General features: G+C 42.9%; 1 protein-coding gene across 1 annotated transcript; it reads left to right on the forward strand.

The window, feature by feature from the left end:
* The first annotated feature begins 774 nt into the window (after window positions 1–774).
* On the forward strand, window positions 775–19,559 carry KLF5 (KLF transcription factor 5). Its single transcript, XM_054051878.1, has 4 exons — window positions 775–1,111; window positions 3,133–4,006; window positions 5,109–5,168; window positions 17,603–19,559. Exons 1-4 carry the CDS (start codon window positions 890–892, stop codon window positions 17,779–17,781), a joined length of 1,335 nt encoding a protein of 444 aa, XP_053907853.1. The 5' UTR covers window positions 775–889; the 3' UTR covers window positions 17,782–19,559.
* The last annotated feature ends 2,661 nt before the right edge of the window (window positions 19,560–22,220 follow it).

Consider the following 22,220-nt stretch of genomic DNA (forward strand, 5'->3'; position numbering starts at 1 on the left):
CTGCCTGCACACCCACAGCCCTGCCTGCACTGAACTCTGCCTGCACACACAGCCCTGCCTGCACTGAGCCCTGCCCTCACACACTCAGCCCTGCCTGCACACACAGCTCCTGCCTGCACTGAGCCCTGCCTGCACACACACAGCCCTGCCTTCAGACACTCAGCCCTGCCTGCACACACCATCCCTGCCCACACACACTCAGCACTGCCCGCACTGAACCCTGCCCTCACACACACAGCCCTACCTGCACACATCATCCCTGCCTACACACATACAGCCCTGCCTGCACTGAACCCTGCCCTCACACACACAGCCCTGCCCGCACACACCATTCCTGCCTGCACACACAGCTCCTGCCTGCACTCAGCCCTTCCCGCACTCAGCCCTTCCTGCACACACACAGAGCCCTGCCTTCACACACACAGCCCTGCCTGCACACACCATTCCTGCCTGCACTCAGCCCTGCCCGCACACACTCAGCCCTGCCAGACACCAGATCCTGCCTGCGCACCCAGAGTCCTTCTCGCACACACTCAGCCCTTCCCGCACCCACAGCCCCTCCGCCGGTCGCCGCTCTCCCGGGGTCCACGCGGGACACCCCGAGCGCCGCCGCCGTATCGGCTGCGGCCGCGGCGGGGCAGAGGCGGGCAGCGCGGGCCCGAGGCGGGGCGGGGCCGCCCCTGCTGCCCGTGGGCCGGGCGTCCCGCGGAGCCGGACCCTCCTCCCCGGGCTGGGTGCGGTGCGGGGGGCGGGGCGCGGTGAAATAGAGGCGGGCGCGTGCCGGCGGGCGGACACCGCGCCCAGGTACCGGCTGGATGCGCTCGGCGCTCCCGGACAGTGAGCAGCGCTCCCGCAGCCGCCGCCCGCCCGGAGCCGCCCCGCCTGCCCCATGGCCACCAGGGTGCTCACCATGAGCGCCCGCCTGGGTCCCGTGCAGCAGCCCGACGAGCCGGTGTTCGCGCAGCTCAAGCCCGTGCTGGGGGCGAGGGAGGCGCCGATTTTCCCCGGGGAGGACCTGAAACAGCAGCAGCAGCCGCCGCCGCAGCAGCAGCACCCGGGAGGCGGCGGAGGGGGCGGCGGAGCCTCTCTGCCCGCCGAGGAGATGGTGCAGGTGAGCAGCGCCTCTTCCCGCCGGCGGGGGAGCGAGCGGGGCTGGGTGGGGCTGCGCGAGGGCAGCGGGATTCCCGCTCTGGGAGCGCGTCCCGGGTGTTGGGATTCCCGCTCTGGGAGCGCGTTCCGATTGCCGAGGCTCCTGCTATGGGAGCGCATCCCCGGTACCGCGTCTTTCGCTAATAGGGCTCATCCCGGGTTCTGTGATTCCCGCAGTGGGGCCGCATCCCGGGAGCCGGGTGTCCCGCTTGCTGAGGCGCATCCCGGGTGCTGGGATTCCTACTATAGGAGCGCATCCCGGGCGCCGGGGCGTCCGCTGGTGGGAGCGCATCCCTGCGCGGTGCCTGGATTCCCACCATAGGAGCGCATCCCGGGACGGTGCCGGCGCTCCGGCGATGGGCACGCGTCCCGGGTGCCGGGATTCCCGTGTGGGAGCGCATCCCTGCGCAGTGCTGGGGCTCCGGAGATGGGAGCGCGTCCCGGGGCGGTGCCGGGATTCCCGCTGTGGGAGCGCATCCCGGGGCGGTGGCAACGAAGCGGGGAGCAGGGTTGCCCTGGCGGGCGCCTCGGGAAGCTCCAGCTGCTGCCTTCGCACTTGCCCGGCGGCAGAATTAGCGCGGCCGCCTGTCCTCCTCGCCCACGCACGGAGTCATGTTCGGAGCCGGGGGGGGACACGGGGGGACGGGTCTCGCCACACCGGGCGAAGGGTGGGGGGGGACTTCCGGGGACTTTCTGCCTGTCCCGAGAGGCTGTTTGGGAGCGGGTCCCCCGCGGGGCTCCCCCGGGGTTGGGGACGGGGGTCCCGGAGCCGAGCGGCGGGCGCTGTGACCGCTCCGAGCCGGGGCGGCTTCCCCGAGGGATGCGTGAGTCCCGAGGCTTCAAAGCCGAGCTGTCCTTGTAAACAAGAGCTGGAAAAGGCGGCCTGGCGTGTCGGGGCAGATCCAGATCAAAGGGGCGGGAGGGCGGCTCTGTTTGTTTGTGGTGTTTACTTGGGGGGGGTCTTTGAAGAAAGGTCCTAAAATGCACTTCGGGGCAGAGTCGGTGTTTGGCAGCTGCTTTCTCTTGCGGGGCGCTGAGCGGGTCTGGTATGAGCGCTGTCCTGGCGGGGCAGAGGGAATGTGCCATTTGCCCACTGGAGAGTGCGTGAGAAATGTTTTGGCGATGACTGTACCAGTAATGGATCGGGCTCCAGCCACCCACGGATTCCCTCGCACCACTACGCGAAGAGAATGATTTCCCAGTAATTAAAGAGCTCTCCTAGGACCGAGGCATGGATAGGGACGTGTTTATCACGCTATGAGTCAATTATATGCTGCATAGAGCATAATTTTTTCTTGTAAGTGTAGTCCCAGAGACACTTTACACAAAGAGCACTCTGATGCAGTCGATCCATCTTCTTTTTATTCGGTATTATTTGTAACTTTACGTTTTGGTGGCGTATTTCTGATCAAATACCTTTCTCTTAAGGATGAAAAATCCTAAAAGTATAGAATATATATATATATATGTGTGTGTGTGTATATATATATATATATATATATGTAAACATCATTTGAAGTATTGGCATTCAGAAAGTCAGCTGAGGATGTGGCTATTAAAGTTAGCATTTCAAAGAGAAGCGGGTGAAACGGATAGGCAGTCACCCTGCTCGAGCACTGAATTCCAGAGCCGGAGATCTGCAGATTAGGCACAGCGCCTGTCACTTCTGCGCCTTGCACTGTCTTGAAGGCATAAAAGATGAAAAGTTTGTCGTACGTTAAAGCATCAGATCAATCTTAATGCTTTCTCTGCGTGAACGACTTGTGCCGTGACTATCCCCTTGATGATGTTGATTAGCACGCTGATTATAAAAGACAGGTTTTCATTAGCGTGGATGTTTATAACTTCCTCCGTACGTAGCTTGCGGCTGGATGAACAGTGTTGCCTTTTATTTGCAAAGCCTCGCGCAACTTGCATGCCATCGTCTTTTTTTTTTTAATCGGTAACAAATCGTGTGGATTATGGTCTGTTTTCTTTTTATAGACAAGATGTGAAATGGAGAAATACCTGGCACCTCAGCTCCCACCCGTTTCCGTCATCCCTGAACATAAGAAGTACAGAAGAGACAGTGCCTCAGTTGTAGACCAGTTTTTCACTGACAGCGAAGGGTTGCCTTACAGCATCAATATGAACGTCTTCCTCCCCGACATCAGCCACCTGAGAACTGGCCTGTACAAATCTCAGCGACCCTGCGTAACCCACATCAAGACAGAGCCGGTCACCATCTTCAGTCACCAGAGTGAAACTACTGCCCCTGCCCCTGCCCCCACTCAGGCCCTCCCAGAATTTACCAGCATCTTCAGCTCCCACCAAGCTCCTGATGTGAACAACATTTTCATCAAGCAGGAGCTTCCTACTCCAGATGTTCATCTTTCTGTCACGCCCCAGCAAGGCCAGTTGTATCAGCTCTTGAGCTCGCCGGATTTAGATATGCCCAACACTACTACTCAGGCAGCCGTGATGGACTCCCTTAACAATGTCTCCATGCCATCAGCCATGGCGGGCCTTAACACGCTCTCCTCGGCTGTTCCACAGACTGCAATGAAACAGTTCCAGGGCATCCCCCCGTGCACCTACACCATGCCAAACCAGTTTCTGCAGCAGCAGCAGGCCACTTACTTCCCTCCTTCACCCCCAAGCTCAGAGCCTGGAAGTCCAGACAGACAAGCAGAGATGCTACAGAATTTAACCCCTCCTCCATCGTACGCTGCGACTATAGCTTCCAAGCTGGCGATTCACAATCCGAATTTGCCAGCGACTCTGCCCATAACTCCCCAGAACATCCAACCAGTCAGATACAACAGGAGAAGTAACCCAGATCTGGAGAAAAGACGTATCCACTACTGTGACTATCCTGGTAAGCGAGCTGTGCCAGAAAATCCCAACTCTTGCAATAAAAATAAAGTGTGGATAATCATGGATGAGGTATCAGTGGTTTTCTTTAGCTGTAGTCTACAGTTGGGGAGAACCAAATAATTCCTTGTCAAAGGAGAATTTGTCTTCTTTATTGTTTTATTTTGTGTTACACTTTTATGTTCTTTAAATAATATATACCCTTTTCTTCATGTTGTTTGTAATTCTCTTAAATAGCTGAGCTCGTTTTACCATGTTAACAAAACTTGTGCTCCGTAGGAAGAAAAATTATGATGGCCGCCTCTGTGCAATTCCTGCTTTCACTTTTCCAATACCTGTGATGGAGTAGTTTGTCCAACACAGTACAGCTCAGTTTGGAATCTTTTCAGCTCCCAATGGCTGTGGCCACGGCCCTATCTTCGCTGTTGCAAACGGAGGATTTGGCTGCCCACAAAAATCCATTAAAGCTACCTCTGAAAATTGTCCATAGGTGGATTCCCTTCCAGCCTCTCCTTTTCATATGCTGAAGGGGAAGCGGGACCTGACTATAAACTGTACCTCCATGTGGTACGTGATTCCAGATACAAGACACTCACACCCATCTGATCAGAGAGAGAAACTGCTGGTTGTGGTTGATCTCCCCTTTTACCAACATAACCATCAGCCGTGCATCACCCCTTTGGTGTGCCGTATGATAAATGCTCAGTGGAAGAGCTAGGCTGAGCGCTGGCTAACGATGACACCCGAGTCTGGCTTGATCAGTCCTCTAGGAGATCTTTAAAAATGAAAATCCTCTTATGAGCTGTTAGCTTACGTAGCAGGTGTTACTGTAGCAGTTATTGGTCCATACTACATTTCAAGGTAGTAAATCTCCCAGAAATGTATGCGTTTTCCTCTTTTCTGTGTGAAGTGATATATCCCAGGAGCTTTCTATGTCATATTTTACTTGTAAATGATGATAGTGCCAGGACGTAGGAAACTTAAGTGATTTCAGATTGTACTTACTCAGCACTGAGTAAGGAAGTTTAAACATAACGTGAAGTGCTCCTGTTCTCCCTACTGAAATGTCTTTCTGCTTTTTTTTGTTTTGTTTTCTTTTGTTTTAGGCTGCACAAAAGTTTATACAAAGTCTTCTCACTTAAAAGCGCACCTGAGAACTCACACTGGTATGTACTTGCTTTTACTCTCTCTTGCCCATTCACGATTTACACAGTTTCTGAGAAAACAAGCATGTTTGATCTGCCACCTTCTTGTTTTCTGTGGAATGCTGTGGGGTCAGGCTGGCAGTTCAGTTAAGAAAAAATTAAGGTTTGGTCAAAGAGAAGAAGAATTACTTTTATTCTTAATGTAGTTCTGTTAAACCTTTCATAATACAGAACTTAAAACAGCCAAGAATAAAACAGATGGGAACTTTTGTTTTCAATCCAAAATGCCTCTAAGTGTTAAAAAAAAAAAATCCAGGCCTTTTTTTTTTCCCTCTTGAATAATGAAATAAGGGTTGTAAGCATGTTATAGTTTTCAAGATTTATCTAAAAGGATAGAATTTGGTTTGGGCTTTCTTTTTTGGTCTGTTAGAATTAGTTAATCTTAGAACATTTCAGAGAAGTTATGAAAACTCCCAAGATATCTCCATTTGCTTCATCCTTAGCATTAAATGTGCTTTATTTTGCTTTTTAAGACAAGTGGTTCTATAGTTTTTTTTAAAAAAAAAGGCACAATTTCTTTTTTTTTTGTTGGTGAAAGATGTTAAGACGGAGGAAATTAAAAGTGTCAGTGTGTCACGCTTGTTTTTTGTACCTTGACCAAACTCTGCCTGCAGTTACAGATGCAGTATCCGTTCCTGGGGTGTTTGGAGCTGGGGGCTTTGGAGCTGAGCTGGGAATGGTGTTGCTTGTGTGTGGGTGCGGGACACAGAGGACAGTGGTTGGGAAGTGGAACCGCCCTAGGTGTTCTCTTCCGAAGTGTTCACCTGCAGTGGCAGGAGGAAGGTGGAGAGAGGAAGACAGGGAGGAAAACAGCTCGCCAACAGCATGCCTGAAACTAGTTGGGACAGTTCTTTACTGAGGCCTTAGTACAGAACTGCTCATGCTAAATCAGTGGAAAGCAGATGACTGATTTTGTAAAGAAATCAAATGATAGGGCCGTGACTTCTGTTTTTAAAACCGATTATGAATCCTAGCTCTTTCATGCGTTCAGAGCAAAACACGAGTCACTGCAAGCAGCTCGACCATTGAAACGGGCTGTCAGCGCTGTGGCTGTGCCGTTCAAGTAATAGGGTTTCACCTACATTTATACCAAAAGTCAAACCAAAACGTAGCCTGAGCTATGAGGGGAAAAAAAATGTTTCACTATCTCTATGGAAACAAGGCCTTCTATTCAGCAGCTATTTTGAATGGATTGTTGGATTATTGTAAAGAAATCGAGTATCTCCAGGCTAAATGTAACTATGGAAATTTTGTTTTCATAAATGAAAGAGTTATCTGTGTTGCAGTCACAGTAAAAAGTTACAAGCAAATGTACAAAGATTATTGCTTTGCATTAGTATCGGACTAAACAAGAACACTGTTAAAAATACTTTTAATGTATGTAATCACTTACTAGCAGTAAGCTTAGTAAGAAAGAAATATTTTCATGAGTCTGTGAACCTGAATAATGTCAGAGTATAATCCCATTGTTCTGTAATAATCTCTAAATTTAAGAGTGCAATTTCCACTTATGCACTTTAGCCAGCAAGTAAATACCAGTTTTAAAAATCTCACTTGCTATTATACAATAAGTAGGAAGAGAGATAAAAGCGAAGCTTTAGATTAAAAAGTGAACATTATCCAGTCAGCATTTGAAGTACACTTTTTGGTTTTTTAGATGAATTTACTTTTTTTTTTTTGTATCTTGAGTAGTAATGACTTTAGAGTTTATAAAGTTAGTACTTCTGTGCATAGAAACACATACCACATCGCTAATATGTATGTTGCTTAGGGTCACTAAGGTTTATTGTTGCCTTCACTTTTTTACTTACAGACGTTTGACTTTAGAAATGTGGATAAATGTGCAAAGGTCAGAAGAGCTGATGTATTCATGGAAACAAGAATGTTGTTTTAGATAAAAATCTAGTGAACTTAAGCAGGTCTGTAATACAAAGGGTCTTCTGGGGAGGTGAATGAAGGGATAAACTGTCTAAAGCGGGCATTAAATGCAAGAATGTGAGTCAGTATCCTGTTACCTGCATTATTTCAGAGTTTGCTTTAGTTTAACTTTCTTGAATATTTGCTTAATACCTGAAGATTTCCAGCACCGATTCTGATCTCTGCCTTAACATACGGTTGAAATACGTGTTACAAGCAAGATCTCTGACTTAACCTAGTACTGTAAATCAGTTAAATGAAGTTAAAGTAAATGGGCACAAACTCAGGAAACCTGTAAAGTCGTGCAGCTGCCCCAGGAGCACAGGGGGATCTTGCTATTGATCTCCAAAGAGAAGGGTTCGATGCCGAGGGCTACGTTTGGGTGTGTGCTTCTGTACATCCCATCCCCCTGAACAATGAATTCATATAGTGCTGTTAAGCTTTGATTTATATTTTTTTTTAAGGACTTTTGTGAAGCTTTTACCTTGAAAGTCCAAAGCGAGTGTCACGTAATCCATTTTAATAAAGTTGTGTGTGATATTCTTTCAAATCCCTTCAGGGATAGCAGACCTGTTTATCTGGCTAAACCCGTTCTTTAGTAATCATGGACCACTGAAGTTGTTTTCTCCTTATTCTTAGTTTCTTAACAATACCTTTTAAAATTGGCTGCAGTCTCTCTCTCATCCCAACCAGTCCCGCCCTTCTCAGCAATCTGTCATCTTAAAATAAAAGAGCCTGCAGCAAAGTTTGTCTGCCATTAAAAGTCAAGAGAGACCTTATGGTTTTCCTTTTGTATTGGAAAATCTCAGCCTTTTCACAGTATTTATTTAACTACCTTTCTCTTCTGAAAGGTTTTCACTGGGCTTGGTAGAAGTTTTTTGAGAACAAACCTAGGAGAAATGTTGGGGGTTTTTTAATAGATGGAATGTAGACTGTAGTCATTTTTTTAATAAAGGTATGAATACGCTGTCAGACTTTATAAATTACATTTAAATAAAACTAAAGGAAATAGACTAGAGGAAAATCTCTTAAAATTTTCATGTTAGGTGTTCCCAGGGTGTTTACCTTACACCAAGCTGGCGTAGTTATTCTGATTTAATGTAATTACACTGGGCTTCAGCTTTCGATTAGGAATCCGGTATTCGTGTAAAAAGAGATAAGCAAGGTTAATGTATTTGTACCATTCGCTGAAGCAGGCACTCAGTTTTCTTTCTTTACGTAGCGCTTCAGCGTTTGTTAATGGTGAAGTAAATCTTAGTTGTTGGTAAACTGGTAGCTCCAAAATTGAACATGAACAAGGATTTGAATGCTGCAAAGATACAGGACATTTTGTATCCATCTCCATGCAGCTCTGGAACAGACATCTGGCACACTTCCATACCTTCTTCAGTATGGTATCTTAACTTGATACTAGTTATTCCTGAAACAGGTAAAATGGTGCTCAGTACGCTGAAGTACTTGTTGGAACATCTCTGAAAACAGGTTGGATTGTTTGACCTTTTGAAGCAGGGACTGTCTTTTAAAACAATTTCACCTGTTAGTCATGGAACAAGTTTCGTTTCATAACCAGCGTTGTGCAACTATGGTATATAATGGAGGAGAGGGTTATGTGTTTATTGCGGGCTGTCCAGCAGTAAAACCACCTTGAGCTCTGGCAGAACAGCAGTGTGTGCAAGCTGACGAACGTGCCAAATGTCAGTGAAAAGCAGTTACTTTTGTGCTGTAAATAAACCTCCTTCAGTTCCTTATCTGACATCCGAGTACATACGGCTGACTCAAGTGATCCTTTAGAAACAGTGGTCCTGTATCCTGTGAGATTTCTTTATATGTTTAAAATTTGAACTGTGGAAGTAGAGCCTTTGATATGCAGGCAGCTGGAACACCCTACCTGTACCCTACCTGTAACGCTGCAGAAGAGCTGCTGGTTGCAGGCTGAGGGTTATTTTTCATGATTTCTGTGAACAGCTGCGCTTCAGGATTGTGTATGGTTTTAAGAGGAAAATCTGTTACTGTTTTGAACACATTGAGGACATTTTCCAGCTGCATCTTAGTTTTCCGTATACAGAGCCTTTGCACGGGCATGTTCCCTGGTCACATGGTGGGCTTGCCATTAATAGTTTCTAGTATTAACTGCAGAACTATTTCATCTCTATCTATAGATCTAGTTTGCATTCGGTGATGGGAAGTGGAAGCGGAGATAACTCAAGAGAAATGGCATTTATCTAAATGAGGTTCACTCAAAATACTTCTACCGTCCCTAGTTATTTCAAACGTTTATGTAGGCATGGGACAGCTGCTGACTTTTGTAGTTCCTCAAGGTGTTAAACTTTCTATTTTATTTTAGATCTCTGCCTCAATAAATCCAGAATTGGGCGCTGATGGTACATTAGAATTAGAACCAGTTGTGTGCATTAAACTTGGGCAATCCATAGAACTTGGAGCTCCGAGTTTATCATAGCTATAAACTGATGTCCCTGTTAAAGGGGATACCGTACAGAGTTGCTCCTTGCTTCAGAAGGGAAGATGAGTGGTAGCTGAACTCTGCTGGGAAAAAAAAGAAAAAAAGCACCTTATGAAAATACACATTGACTCCAGTTATCCTGAAACTTAAATGAGGGATTTCACTCATGATGTACAAGGGGGGAACGGAGGCCCCAAGAGACTCTGCCTTGCTCATGGTTGCAGCACTCTGTGCGTGCAGCAAATCTCATCCTGGAAAAATCTTTGCATCATGAAAATAGCTATTAAGTAATATTTCTGTGTAGATTATTCGTCTGTTAGATGAGTCAGTTGCACAGATTGTACTTTAAGGAGGTATCAGTAAAGGCCATCATTGACAGAGACAATAAGGAAAAATGGAGGAGAGTTAAATAAAACTATTGACAAAGTGCATTAAAGTGCTGTGTTGCTAGACATTGCTGGAGAATATGTTGGTATCTTTTATTTATGAATTCTGCTAAATCCATTAGTTGCCCGTGTGAGAAATGGAAGTAAGTTATTTTCCTGTGCAAACCACAGTTTAAGGGAAAATAATGCATTCTTTTCCAAGCACTTTGTGAATGATCGCAGACCTTGAGATTAATTGAACTGGTTCTTTTTCAGTAGTCACAACCGAAGTGAGACTTCTTTGAATGTTTTGTTCAAAGGAGGATGAAATCTTAGCAACATAAACCTAAATTTTAATTTAATTATTACTGCTTATTCACACCAGCGCCCAGCACACAATGTTTATGAAGCGGGAATTAAATTCCAAGGTGTCATGTGAGGGGTACTCCTTTTAGTTTCTAGATACCGAAAAGAAAGCCTATTATTTTCTTTTTGATTAAAAGCCTAGAAAGTCCCTCTAAGCATGAAAGCTTAAAAAAACTGCTGTTTCTGTCAATTGCTCCCTGAGAGGATTAAACTTCAGTTCCAGGATATTTGATTCCTGATAAGGAAACTGTTGACCTAAGAGACAGGCTTTAAATATAGTTCATTTTAAGACCGTCCTACATAGGCTAATATAGTTCCAAGATTCACAGCAATTGCTGGTGATTAAAACTTTCCATTATTTGATTAGACATATAATTAATTTCTGAGCTTGACTGGGACGATTGACTCGTGGTTCCAGGGTTCCGGAGCGGTGTTTGTTGTTTGTTAGATGACCTACACCTCCCATTGGTGAAAGATTAGAAACATTTAAGTAATGTCCTAGTTTAGTCTGAGTATCTTGGTAGCAGCATTCCTGTCCTGTCAGGCTGCATTATTTATATTCACTGATCTCTAACAACTCTGATTAAGGACATATTAAAACCTTTGATTTTGGCAAGTGTACAGTGCTTCACTTTGAGTTAAAATAGCTTTAATATATTGCTTTCAATTTATTTTGTGTGCGTGCATGCATACAGTAGACGGAAACCTGGAAGTCTACAGTTCATGTTTAATAAATTCCATTTTAAGAACACCTCTTATCTGACTGCACAAGAGCCAGTGTTATTGCTGTGAGAGCTAAAAAGCTGTTCTTGTACCACAGGCATAGATGAGGAAATGAATTCTTCAGCACAGGACGTGTAGACACAGCCATGCACCCCAGATGGCATGGATTTCTTACAAAACTACTTAAAAAAAAAAAAATTCTTTTCCTTTCTGTTTGCATATGTCCTTGAAGAGAGACCCCTCTGTTAAGACAGAATGTTATCCAGAAAGAAAATAAACTGTTGCACAGGCCAGTCAGGATTCCCCAGTGTGAGATTCCTTCAACTGTGAGAGACAACACAAGCAAAGGAAAAAAAGAATGCTTCAAGCACCGGTGAGGGCTCCGAGAAGATGACACCTTCTGCACCTCTGTAGTCAGAAAGTAAATGAAGCACAACTCTTTTGACCATCCTCTTTAGTTGCCAGCCAGTTATCTTTTTCCCCATTTGTGCTGTTATTAGAAAGAAATCAAATACCGCTTGATTTATCAGTGATCGGACTAATGAAGCGCAACGGATTCCTTAACAATGCTGTTCCTTTGTGAAGTAGTACTTCGTGGCCACCCTCTAGCCATGACTTGACTAGTCAGAGGCTTTATCGTGTTTAAAAATGTGCAGCATATGTTATGTGTTCATATAACTAGTGGGCTGGGTGTTTCCAACTAAATTTATTTTGTCACAAAATAAGCTGGACGTACCTTGTATGTGTTCAGCCCTCTGATCCATCTCTGTTTGGACGGCTGAGAATTTAAATGCACTGAAGAGCTTTTAAACATTCGAGAGAGTTTTCTGTTTTGAAACGTCAGCTTTCTGAACTTTCTGTAAAAAAAAAAAATAAATAAATCTGTATTAGGAGCAAAAACTCCGCCAACAAGCTGCTTTCAACAACAGCTACAGTGCTAGTTTTAGGTCAGTGTTGGGAGCTAAAAGCTTCTTTTGAACAAGTGCAGAAGTACACCAAAGCAACTACTTTTGGTTCCGATCAGCCTGGAAGAGACCAGAGTTTAAAACCATGATGCTGTGAACTAGTGGAAAGTTGTTTCAGGCAAACTAAACCAGAGGGAAACTTTCATTTGTTATTTTTTTTCTAGAAGGTTTGAGGCTGTAGCATGTCAAGGAACTGAGACAATTGATGTTAAGGTGTGAAACAATTCAAAAATAAGTGCACCAAAAAACTGAGACAACATAGATCTTTTAAAAAGCGTGTTTTAAAACTAAATGTAATAAAGGTTGTATACATAACTGGTGCAATTTTGGTGCAGATACTTCTGCTTTGCCTACCACCTTTTTAATCACACCTAGCTGAATATTTTTTAAGGCCAGACACTTGCCACTGGTAGCAATTCCATAATAAACACAAATAATATTAAAATGATGGGTGGGTGTCTTTATATGTTTGTACCCTTACGACCAGTAATCAGATGATGCCTTTTTGGAGTCTTTGAAAAGCATGCTGCTTATTCTTTGTCAGGGAAGCTGCAAAGTCGCTGCTCTGACAGAGGTTTCTAATAGGAAATAAGAGAAGTTGCAGGCGTTGGCTGGTGTAATACCTGTATTTGGTTTTCTGCATACCAACGGAGTTACCTAACTTTAGGTTTGAAAATGCGGGCCTTGCTGTTCGCAGCTTTATATTTAAAGAAAGCCATCCTAGCAGGGAAATGCAGAAACAGTCACACCGCTCTCTGGTGAAGCAAGGAAGCTTATTTTGTTGTCAGTGGGGAAATTCACCACTAATGGAGTTTTTCAGTAACTATTTTTTTTTTTGAAATACAATTTTGAAGAGAAGCATTTTCTTGAATGCAGGCAACGTGTTGAAGATAGAGGTTGTCTTCAAAATGAGTGTCACCCCTTCAGCTAATGGCACTGTCCCGAATAAGCACGGCCACAGCAGTCACTGCCAGTGGCTAAAATCGGTGTTAGGAAAGCAGTCAGCATTTTTGGAAATGACTAAATCCCAAGAAGAAAAATTAGACAGAAACGAGCCAACACAGTGTGCCTCACTGGTACCGCTCTCCTACAGTATCAGCAAGGATCCTGAACCTTGGAATCTGCCTTGGGGTAGTTTATCTGTTGAAGTGGCTGGTTGGGTTAACATGTTATATGTGGATATCCAGGCATCTTTTTGATATCTTTGCAATCTCACAGTATCATAAAAAGTTTGTTTTTAACAGACATGCGTATTGGAAGAAAAATAGTGTCCTTTCAAGTCAAACTCCCTTATCTCTCGCCTGGTGCTTTATGTAAAAGGCCTTCCAAACTAAACATTAGAGGTTAAAATTTCTGTGCTCGAGTACAAGTCTGTCTCTCAAGCTCCACAAATGTATTTTTTTTTAAACTGGAGAATGGATACATATTAACAGCTCAAGAACTTAATATATATTTTGTGATGTATAAGCCTAGCAAAATATTTTAAATCAGTGATACTGGAAGGAGGTTGTGCAGAAATCCAATTAAACTTATGAAATCCCTATCCTGTTGAAGTATAATTTAAAGGAAAGCAGTTCTGTTTCCCAGAAGTGCTGTGTATAATATTTCTGGCTTGGGAAGAAAGAGTTGGAGTGTGCTATTTGGCTGGAAATCGGTACCAGCTTCCTCCATGGTGTTTTAGTTGAACAGTGTTGACATTCTAACAAATCCTGTGGAAGCTCCCCTGAAGTGGAGGAGTTAGCTGTTTTCTTGCTTTTACAGTGAAATATCTGTTTGATACCACGACTGTGTTCCAGTAATCGAGCTGTGCTGCCTTCGTATTTGATGACCAGTGGCATTCTTGGTTTAACACCCTATAGAAGCCCAAAATTGCTGGAGGAAAACCAAATATTTCTGAAACTTTACAGCTACTGTATTTCACACAATCATTAAAGTAAACAAATCTTACGTTACTGTGTGGCCAATGAAAGCAGTGGATAAAGGGTTCAGTGTCCCTTGTTGTGTATACCTGCTTTTTTAAAAAAAATAAATCTTCAACCTCAGATTTTTCAGTGCTTTAAAGTCAGCATAGCAAAGAAGTAGGATTACTTCAGAAAATATGTAACGTGAAGCTCTTTTTCCCTTGCCACAGGAAGTTAAACCAAATTCTTATTTCTGTGAAATGACAAAAAGCATGTGTATAGGTCAAGAGAGAGAAAATACTACCAGCTAGTTGTTCTTCTGCTTTCTTTAAAGGAGTGAAAATAATCTCCACCTTCTTTTTCTTGCCCCCCCTTCCTCCTTGCCCAAAAGGAAAACATTTGAAATTGATTCAGTTCTTAAATAGAACTTTCCAACGGAAACTAGCATTACAAACATAGATATTTGGTATTTTACCCCTAGGATTTATTCAAAATAATCCACGCCTCTACACTGGTGCTAAAAATGCATTTTCCAATTCTCGCTGTTGGCCAAAGCAGGGGTTAAAAGCAGCATTCTGGCTTTAATTTCCAGTACATGAAAGTGACACTGTTAAAACAATCTGTGTAAAGCACCAGCCTGTTCCCCTCTTCACTGCTCCCTTTAGCTCAGGTCTACAGAATTCGGCTGGCAAGGAGAAGCAGTGTTGTCCTACATGGCACTATCTGGCTTTTCCCCAGAGCAATGCTATTGCCTGGGAGAGTTTACGGTGAAGTGATGATGATGAGGAGGTAAGTTTGTAGATAATGTCTCTGGGAAGCTGAGTCCATTGGAGTTGGAGGGAGATCCTGCTGTGAGGTTCAGTGTTGACTTGGAAGCTGTGGCACCCAGCAAGGAGGGTTCACTACTGCCCCATATGCTGATGGTTGGTATGCCAGGAGACATCATATCACCTGCTGACGCTGCTCGCAGGTTATAAAAAACTTTAGTGGGGGGCAGCAGTTTTGTTTGCGCTCAAATTAGGGTCAGGTACCACCTACACAGGACAGCTTTGAGACTGCTTTTCCAGTACACCGTAGTGTAACACAGAGTGAAGTTTCACATACTTCAATACTTCCTCGACACCAAGTTTGGAAACTGCGATTTTAATCTTCTGGTCTCCATTCCAGTCTGGTTCAGTCTGGAAGCTGCTAGGCTTTTGTTCAACAAGTGTTATTTCCCTGACCTCTTTACCATTTCTCTCATTCCATGTAATTCTGCAAAATGGATAAGGAAGTGTTTGAAGCATACAGAGACCTGACCATATGTATGCCCTCTCTGGGCAGTTGGAGTGGGAGAATCACAAGACTGGAAGTTCAGCATCAATTAGGATATGACAGTTTTAAGTGAAGGTTTATAAAGAAGAGTTTGAAGCTAATATGTGAGAAGAGGGGAAAGAAAGGAGAAAAAGGAAGGAATTCACTGGCTTTCCATTGAAGTACTTTGAATGCAGTTGTAATGTTTTTATGCAACCTCCGTGTATGTACATGTGATTTAACACAAAGTGTTTATGGAAGATCTCCCTGGTGCTATGCCTGTGGATCAGCAACACATGCTGTTACAGACTGCATTCATAACCCAGTTTAAACACATTAAAAATGATGTATATACTGCAAAAGATCTCTGCTGAATAGAGACTTTTCGTTTGTTCTGCTGTGAAGACCAAATGTGTTATCTGGCTTCTCAGATGTTAGAAAAGCTTTACGTGCTGGGTTGGAATGAAATCTGTTTTTTAACCTATGGTATATGTTCAATGAACTAAAAAGGAGTCCTGTAGTAGATTATTCCAGTTTTCAGTCAGAATCAGGCAGGTAAATTCAGCTATGATAGAAATTTGTAATAATCAGTGTTGTGATTTGCCATCCACTAAAGGATTTTAAACTCTGTGAGAGGTGATGCCAGGCTCCGAGTTTGTTTTTCTTAAGGGATGATATGTGTCCACTGTGATTTCAATAAATCCCAGTCACTGTTTATGTAAGGAGGTGGTAGTTTGGCTGGGTCATTCGTTTTCCTTGTAGAGGTCTAATTCTGGTTGTGGCTCTGCTGATAACATGAAGTCACGTCCCCGTTCTGAGCAAAGGGCTGATTCTACTCTTAGTAGCAGACGGAAAGTTAATAGTTAGGTGATCAGAAGAAGCAGTAGAGCTCCCAGACAAAAGCAGTTTCATAATTTCATCTGAATGATAAATTAGTGCCTCTGAAGTAATGTTTTCTTAAGTGGTGTTCTCTGCATAACTGGTGAAGAGCAAACAGTCCGATTGCAGGACACTGGCTTTGGTCTTTCTTCCGCGTGCCCATGTGGTGGTAAAACAGGGAAAGTAGGAGTCATTCCACGGTGCTGTAGGATTGAGACTGTAATGGTAAAGGTCTGAGGCGAATGGAGAGGAAGAAAATCTGTGACATGTTGGAAAAGACTTTCTGGAAAGCTCAGTCTTGGTGTGATTCTGCTCCAGATAAAGCTTCTGCCTAGTACTTCGATAAACTGGGCTTTCTTTCTCTTTTTGCCAGATGGATCAAGTTAGTATAGAGGATATAGATAGCAATCAATTGTCCCAACTAAAAGGTGTTTTTGTCAACCAATGTCAACCACTAGCCTATAAATAGGAAATGTTAGCCTCCTTATTTATACGAAACTTCCTTGTATGGTGACATCACGTCCATACCAGCTCCTGAGCAGGTGTATGTATATGCTTAAAGTTCTGTTTTCGCACAGAAGTCATTTTGCCTTTGTGGCAATGTTTCTCCCATTTCAACCAACAAATCTATAAATTATAGTCATGCTTAAAATGCCCCATTTATAGTTTATAAAGTGGATGAATTCAAGTATTTTGTGTGCTTGGGCTGGTGTGTATTCCAGACTAGCTGGGTACTTTGAAGTTGTATTCAGAGCTGCTGCAGCACAGCAAGTTTTCAGAAGCACTGTGCTCCTCCTACATCAGTATAGACTGATGGAGACAACAAGCATTTCCCACTGCTAAAATATGTCTCCTTAAGCACTTCATTGTAGACATTCAATTCTGAAAACGGATGCTTTAATCTTCTAGGTGCTTTCCCTTATTTATAGCTAGTCTAAACCAGGATACCACAACTTTTTATTACCTTGACATTTTAGAAAATACTATCCCCCTTGTGTTCATAACACACTGTGCCCCTTTCTTCACACATCAGAAACTCTTAAACAGATTCTACAAAGAGTCTTTATAGAAATCTTCCTTTCCGTCTTAAAATAAGCCCTATATAACTTCATTTAGCCGTTTTTAAAAGGTGCAAGCTTGAGTTACAAACTAGGATTGTCACATGTCCCTTTTTTTCCTCCTGCCTCTTATATTGAGATGAGTGTACTTAAGTGTTATCCAGGTTTTTTACCTCTGTGCTTTTCTGTACCAGAGCTGTCTCCAATTTATATGTTTGACAGTTCCTTAGGTTTTGCTGAGGCATTAAATCACAGATTCAAGAGCAAAATAGGCTGAAAAAACCAAAGAGGCTGTTAGTTTGGAGCTCATTGAATTGAGCTCTGAAGTACTGGGAAACATCAGCTCTTGTTTCTTGTCATTTATTTCTTCTTTAAATTGAACAGCAGTGCCATTTAGTGTGATATCACATCGTTTTTCTCCCGAAGAGTGACACCTGACAGTCTCATTTCTCTGTGCTCTGTTTCAGGTGAGAAACCATACAAGTGCACGTGGGAAGGCTGTGACTGGAGATTCGCTCGCTCGGATGAATTAACACGCCACTACAGGAAGCACACAGGGGCAAAGCCCTTCCAGTGCGCCGTCTGCAATCGCAGCTTCTCTCGCTCTGATCACCTGGCTCTCCACATGAAGAGGCATCAGAATTAAAAGCTGGACTTGTCATTGAGGCTGTTTTGTATCTATGCAATTTCCTATTGACTTTCGACAAACAACTGAAATTTAATTTTTGAGTATGGGTTATCTGTTTAAAAGAAATCTCAAAAGAAACTGGAAATGTATATTTTGTATATTTATGCAGAAAAAAGGGAAGACACTGTATCACAGTACCAGAGTGTTCGGTCATTTGTTTGCTGTCATGATATATATGGCTTTAGTCAGCAGGTTTCATCTCTTTACAAGTATTATGTCTTGACACATTGCAGCTTCATATATTTTTTTTTCTCTTGAGGTGTTTTGACCAAAGCACTGTCATTATTGTGACAATGTTTAGTAAACAAAATAATGAGAGGCTGCAGGTGAATTAGTGCAGTGGAAAAGCCATGAATTGTAATCTGTCAGGTTTTTACTGGGCATATTTAGTACTTATGGGGTTATTTTTTTCATGTTAAGTCGTTCTGTGGAGATAAAGTACATAGAAAAATTCATAAACAGCCATAGAACAAAACGTTTTGTTTTGTATGTTGCATGTTTGCTACGACAAAGATTTTGTAAATATGCAGATCAGCTTTTTAGGTTTAATACAAAAGTTTTCTAAGAGTCATCTGAAAAAAAGCAGTTGTTTTACACTTTATATCGGCACATGTACAAAAAGTTACTTAAATACCTCTCAAAAAACTACCAACTTAGCTTCATTTCTCTTAATAGGAATGAGCTAAGCATTCAAATGTTTTGTACCTGTTAACTTACACGGTGTGCACTGAATATTCAAAGCAGGATTTTATTTTCAAATCACTTAAGAGGGCAAAACATTTAGAATGAACTATAAAGTCAATGTTGGAAGCTTAAATAATGGGGACGGTTACAGTGAACACAGAATGTTAAACCTCTTACTATAAGCTAAACTTAGTATCACTTTAAAAAGAAGGATTTAGGATGCAATTTTCATATACAGACATGTTAAGCTGGTTCAGTACCAGCATGATCTGGTTTTGTGTGGATATTGCTTGCAATTTACTAGAAGGTAGAAGATACAGTAATTTTATTTAAAATTACAGTGCAGTTTAGTTAATCCACTGTTCAGATTGACACACGCAGGGGAAAAATTTACTGCTGACAAAAGTAGTCAAAAATCCACTGAAGTCAATGGAGTGGTGCCCTTTTATGCTAACAATGACTTTGATCCACAGTGTTCAGCCTTGAAATAGTAGATGGAGGGCCAAAGATGAGGTTAGACCGTGTAGGATTTGGCCAGACAACAGGAGAAAACCAAACAAACCCAGTAAGTGTCTGGACTTCACAAGCCGTAATATTAAGCTGTCAACCAAAGGCTAGAGTAGACAATCAAAATACCAAAAAAGGGTCTTGCAGGAAAACCAAGCTTTGTTAAAACTGTTGTTTGTCTTTATTTATTTGTGGTATACAATAGACTCTTTTTTTTTTTTTTAAGACAATTTTACATACACTTGATAAATTATAGTTTTGTTTGCTATAGTTAGAAATGTTGCTCTTAATGTAAATAGTCGACAAACGATGTAAATAATTTTGTAAGGCTTCAAATGTTTATACGTGGAAACACATGCATAAATTGGTTGCTGTTTTGCTTCTTTTGCCTCCCCCCTACCTTATTTTTGTATTGTGGTATTTCCTATGCAAGTGACGGAGCAAACAGCTGTATAGTTGTAGAATGTTTTGAGAGAGAATGAAATGGTTTATATATATAAAGACTTTTTTTTTTTTTTGCAAAATAAAACAAAGTGCCTAATGTGTGTGTATGCGTGCGTGTGCTCTCTGTAGCTCTTGACAGTAAAAGTTCTGTATTTTTGCATTGGGAGCTGGAAATCATAGCACTATTGAGTTAAGGATGTCTGTGCTTCATAGCAGGGATCGTCTCTGGAAAGTACCTGGCAGTTCTGCATTCTGCCGTGGTGGAGATAATAAATGTGAAGGGATAAATGCTTCATGGTGCTTTACTGCCATCAGAACTTTAAAGTGAGCATGCAGTAGCCTGAAAATGATTGCAGAAGTCTCCACAGCAGCATGATTGTAAATTAAAGGCACCCATTGGGTGCACAGAAGTGTACAAATTCTCTCCTACTTTCAAGATGTATAAAACTGTAAAATCTATTCACAATCTTCTGCAGTGTTGCCCAAAAGAACTTTCTCCTCTAAAACATCCTTTTGTGCCCTAGGAAGACAGGGTGGCCCCATAGCAGCGCTTTACAGTGCCCCACACAATGTCTTCTTTTCAGTATTTTTCCCTTGGAAGATGAGAGGATGGGCCAACTGGAAAATTGAAAGTGATGCGTACATTCATATCTGGGTTACATCTGTCTTCTTATCCATTCCTTTGATCGTAAAGAAAATGGATGCAATGACCTTTTTTTAAATAAATTGATTTTAAATTGACTAAAAGATTATATTTAAATTTCTTTTACTATTCCAGGTGATAAGCATCCAATTACATCAACTACCAATTTATTAAAAAATAAATTGTCTTGTAAACCCTAGCTCCTAAATCCTTCCTTGAATTTCTCTGTTCTTTCCTTGTAACCAAACTTTGATTTTTCTTTAATTGATTTACTCTTTTAGTTAGCCTCTCCCACACATCAGCTAGTCCCTCCTTTTTGAAAATACCTGAAACAGCATTAACAAAGTCAATGAACTCCTGGTTAATTACCAAGAAAACCTGCCTGTGTCTTACTAACTGTGTAACCACAAACATAAGAACAACATTCTGGAGAACAGGGAGCGATAGCTCCCAGAAGCATTGCTGCGGCGTTACCCTGTTTATGAACCAGCTATTAGAAAATCAGCTGAGTTTCTTAGGAGCGTTTCTGCTCAGAGGGGAGGCAGGCAATGAATTGGGTAACCATTCATGTGCCGTCACTGCGAAAGAGCGCTACCAGCACTTATTTACCTGCATGCAGGGTGAAGAACAGCAGTGGTGTGGGGCATTCAGAGCCACAAGCCTCTCTGTTTCACTCAGGCTGTGTAACTCACAGCCAGTTTGAGGCTGGACCAGTGGTGGGTTTGGTAGCTCTTCGTAGTCTTATGCAGCAAAACTCCTCTAACCCTATGTTTCGTCTGAAGTCCGTCGGTGAAGGCAGCAGTTGCTGCTGCATTTCCCATGCCTTTCCACAACGAAACCCTGCTGATTGCATAGTTTCAGCCTCCAACATTTCCTCATACTTGTTTTAGATGTTTCTATTTCTCAGCTACCTGGTTGCATAAACCAGCTTAATGGCTTCATATTAATCTTGAATGAAAGGCCATAATTAGGCCCATCTACTTCAGCAGCATTTAACCTAATGCAAACAGAGACAGGCACAGCAGACCCGTGCACCAGAATACATTACAAAACCAAAAGTAGAGGAGCTTTCTTCACTGGCAAGCAACACATCCACAAGACACGATATTAATACAGTGGTTCAACAACACGGCTGATCTCAAAACCTGCAAAAAAAAAGTAGTGTCATTGCAGCCCCTGCACGATTTGCTGAAAGCAGTTGCCACAGAGTCCCCCAAGGTACTGAGGCCACCTCCAAGTTCAACTCTCCAATTATTGTTCAACACCTGAATTATCATTCCATGCAAAGAGGGAAACTTCAATTGGCCAACTGGCTTTTCTGGTGGCCACATGAACACCTAGTCCTCCTCTTGACTGGGTGCCACATTCCTTCCTGTAGTTTTCAATGTGAGTTTAGGGCCTGATCCTCCAAAGAAGTACATCTATGCCCACAGGGGAAACTTGTGGCCTTCATTACATGGGATCCTTGCATGGATCCTTGTTTTAATTCAGTCAGTGTAGTGCCGTGAGGCTCTGCCGTGCTCTACAAACACAATAGTGGTGTTGATGTTGACCTTCGTGAAAGAGAGTCCGGCTCAACAACTGACTAGCACCCAAAAGAATGTGGTGAGTTACTCATGTACTGAATAATGCATCCTGGCACTTCAGCTGCATTAGGACAGAGGGAATTTATTGGACCCTGTAGGTAGCAGAAGCAGCCCAATGGGTATGCTTTTAATAAAGCAACTCACATACTTTGCTTGTGTTTACTTACGCCTCTTCTCTTTCCCCGTCAACAACTGGTTCTTGTTGCCATCTCCTGTGTTTCCAGCACCCTCAGCAATGCTGCTTGTTTGGGATTTGGGATTTGGTCTGACACAAGCCACTGGAGAAGCCTATGGCAGACCAAGCAGAGTCCACTCTGTCTATGGAGAACAAAGAGTGCTGTGGTTCCAGAGATTCCTTTGATGTTGTTATTATGCTTTTTAAAAATAGTTACTGTTTATACATAAATATGTATGCAAATATGTATCAGCGTGTGTATGTGCACGCGTGATTGTTTGCATATTCAGTTCAATTCTGAATCTTGGCAAATACTTGCTTTTGATGACGTGTCACAGCAGTGAGCTCCCCAGGTTAG

Source organism: Cuculus canorus, chromosome 1 (assembly GCF_017976375.1).
Source record: "Cuculus canorus isolate bCucCan1 chromosome 1, bCucCan1.pri, whole genome shotgun sequence".
NCBI classification, from domain to species: domain Eukaryota; kingdom Metazoa; phylum Chordata; class Aves; order Cuculiformes; family Cuculidae; genus Cuculus; species Cuculus canorus.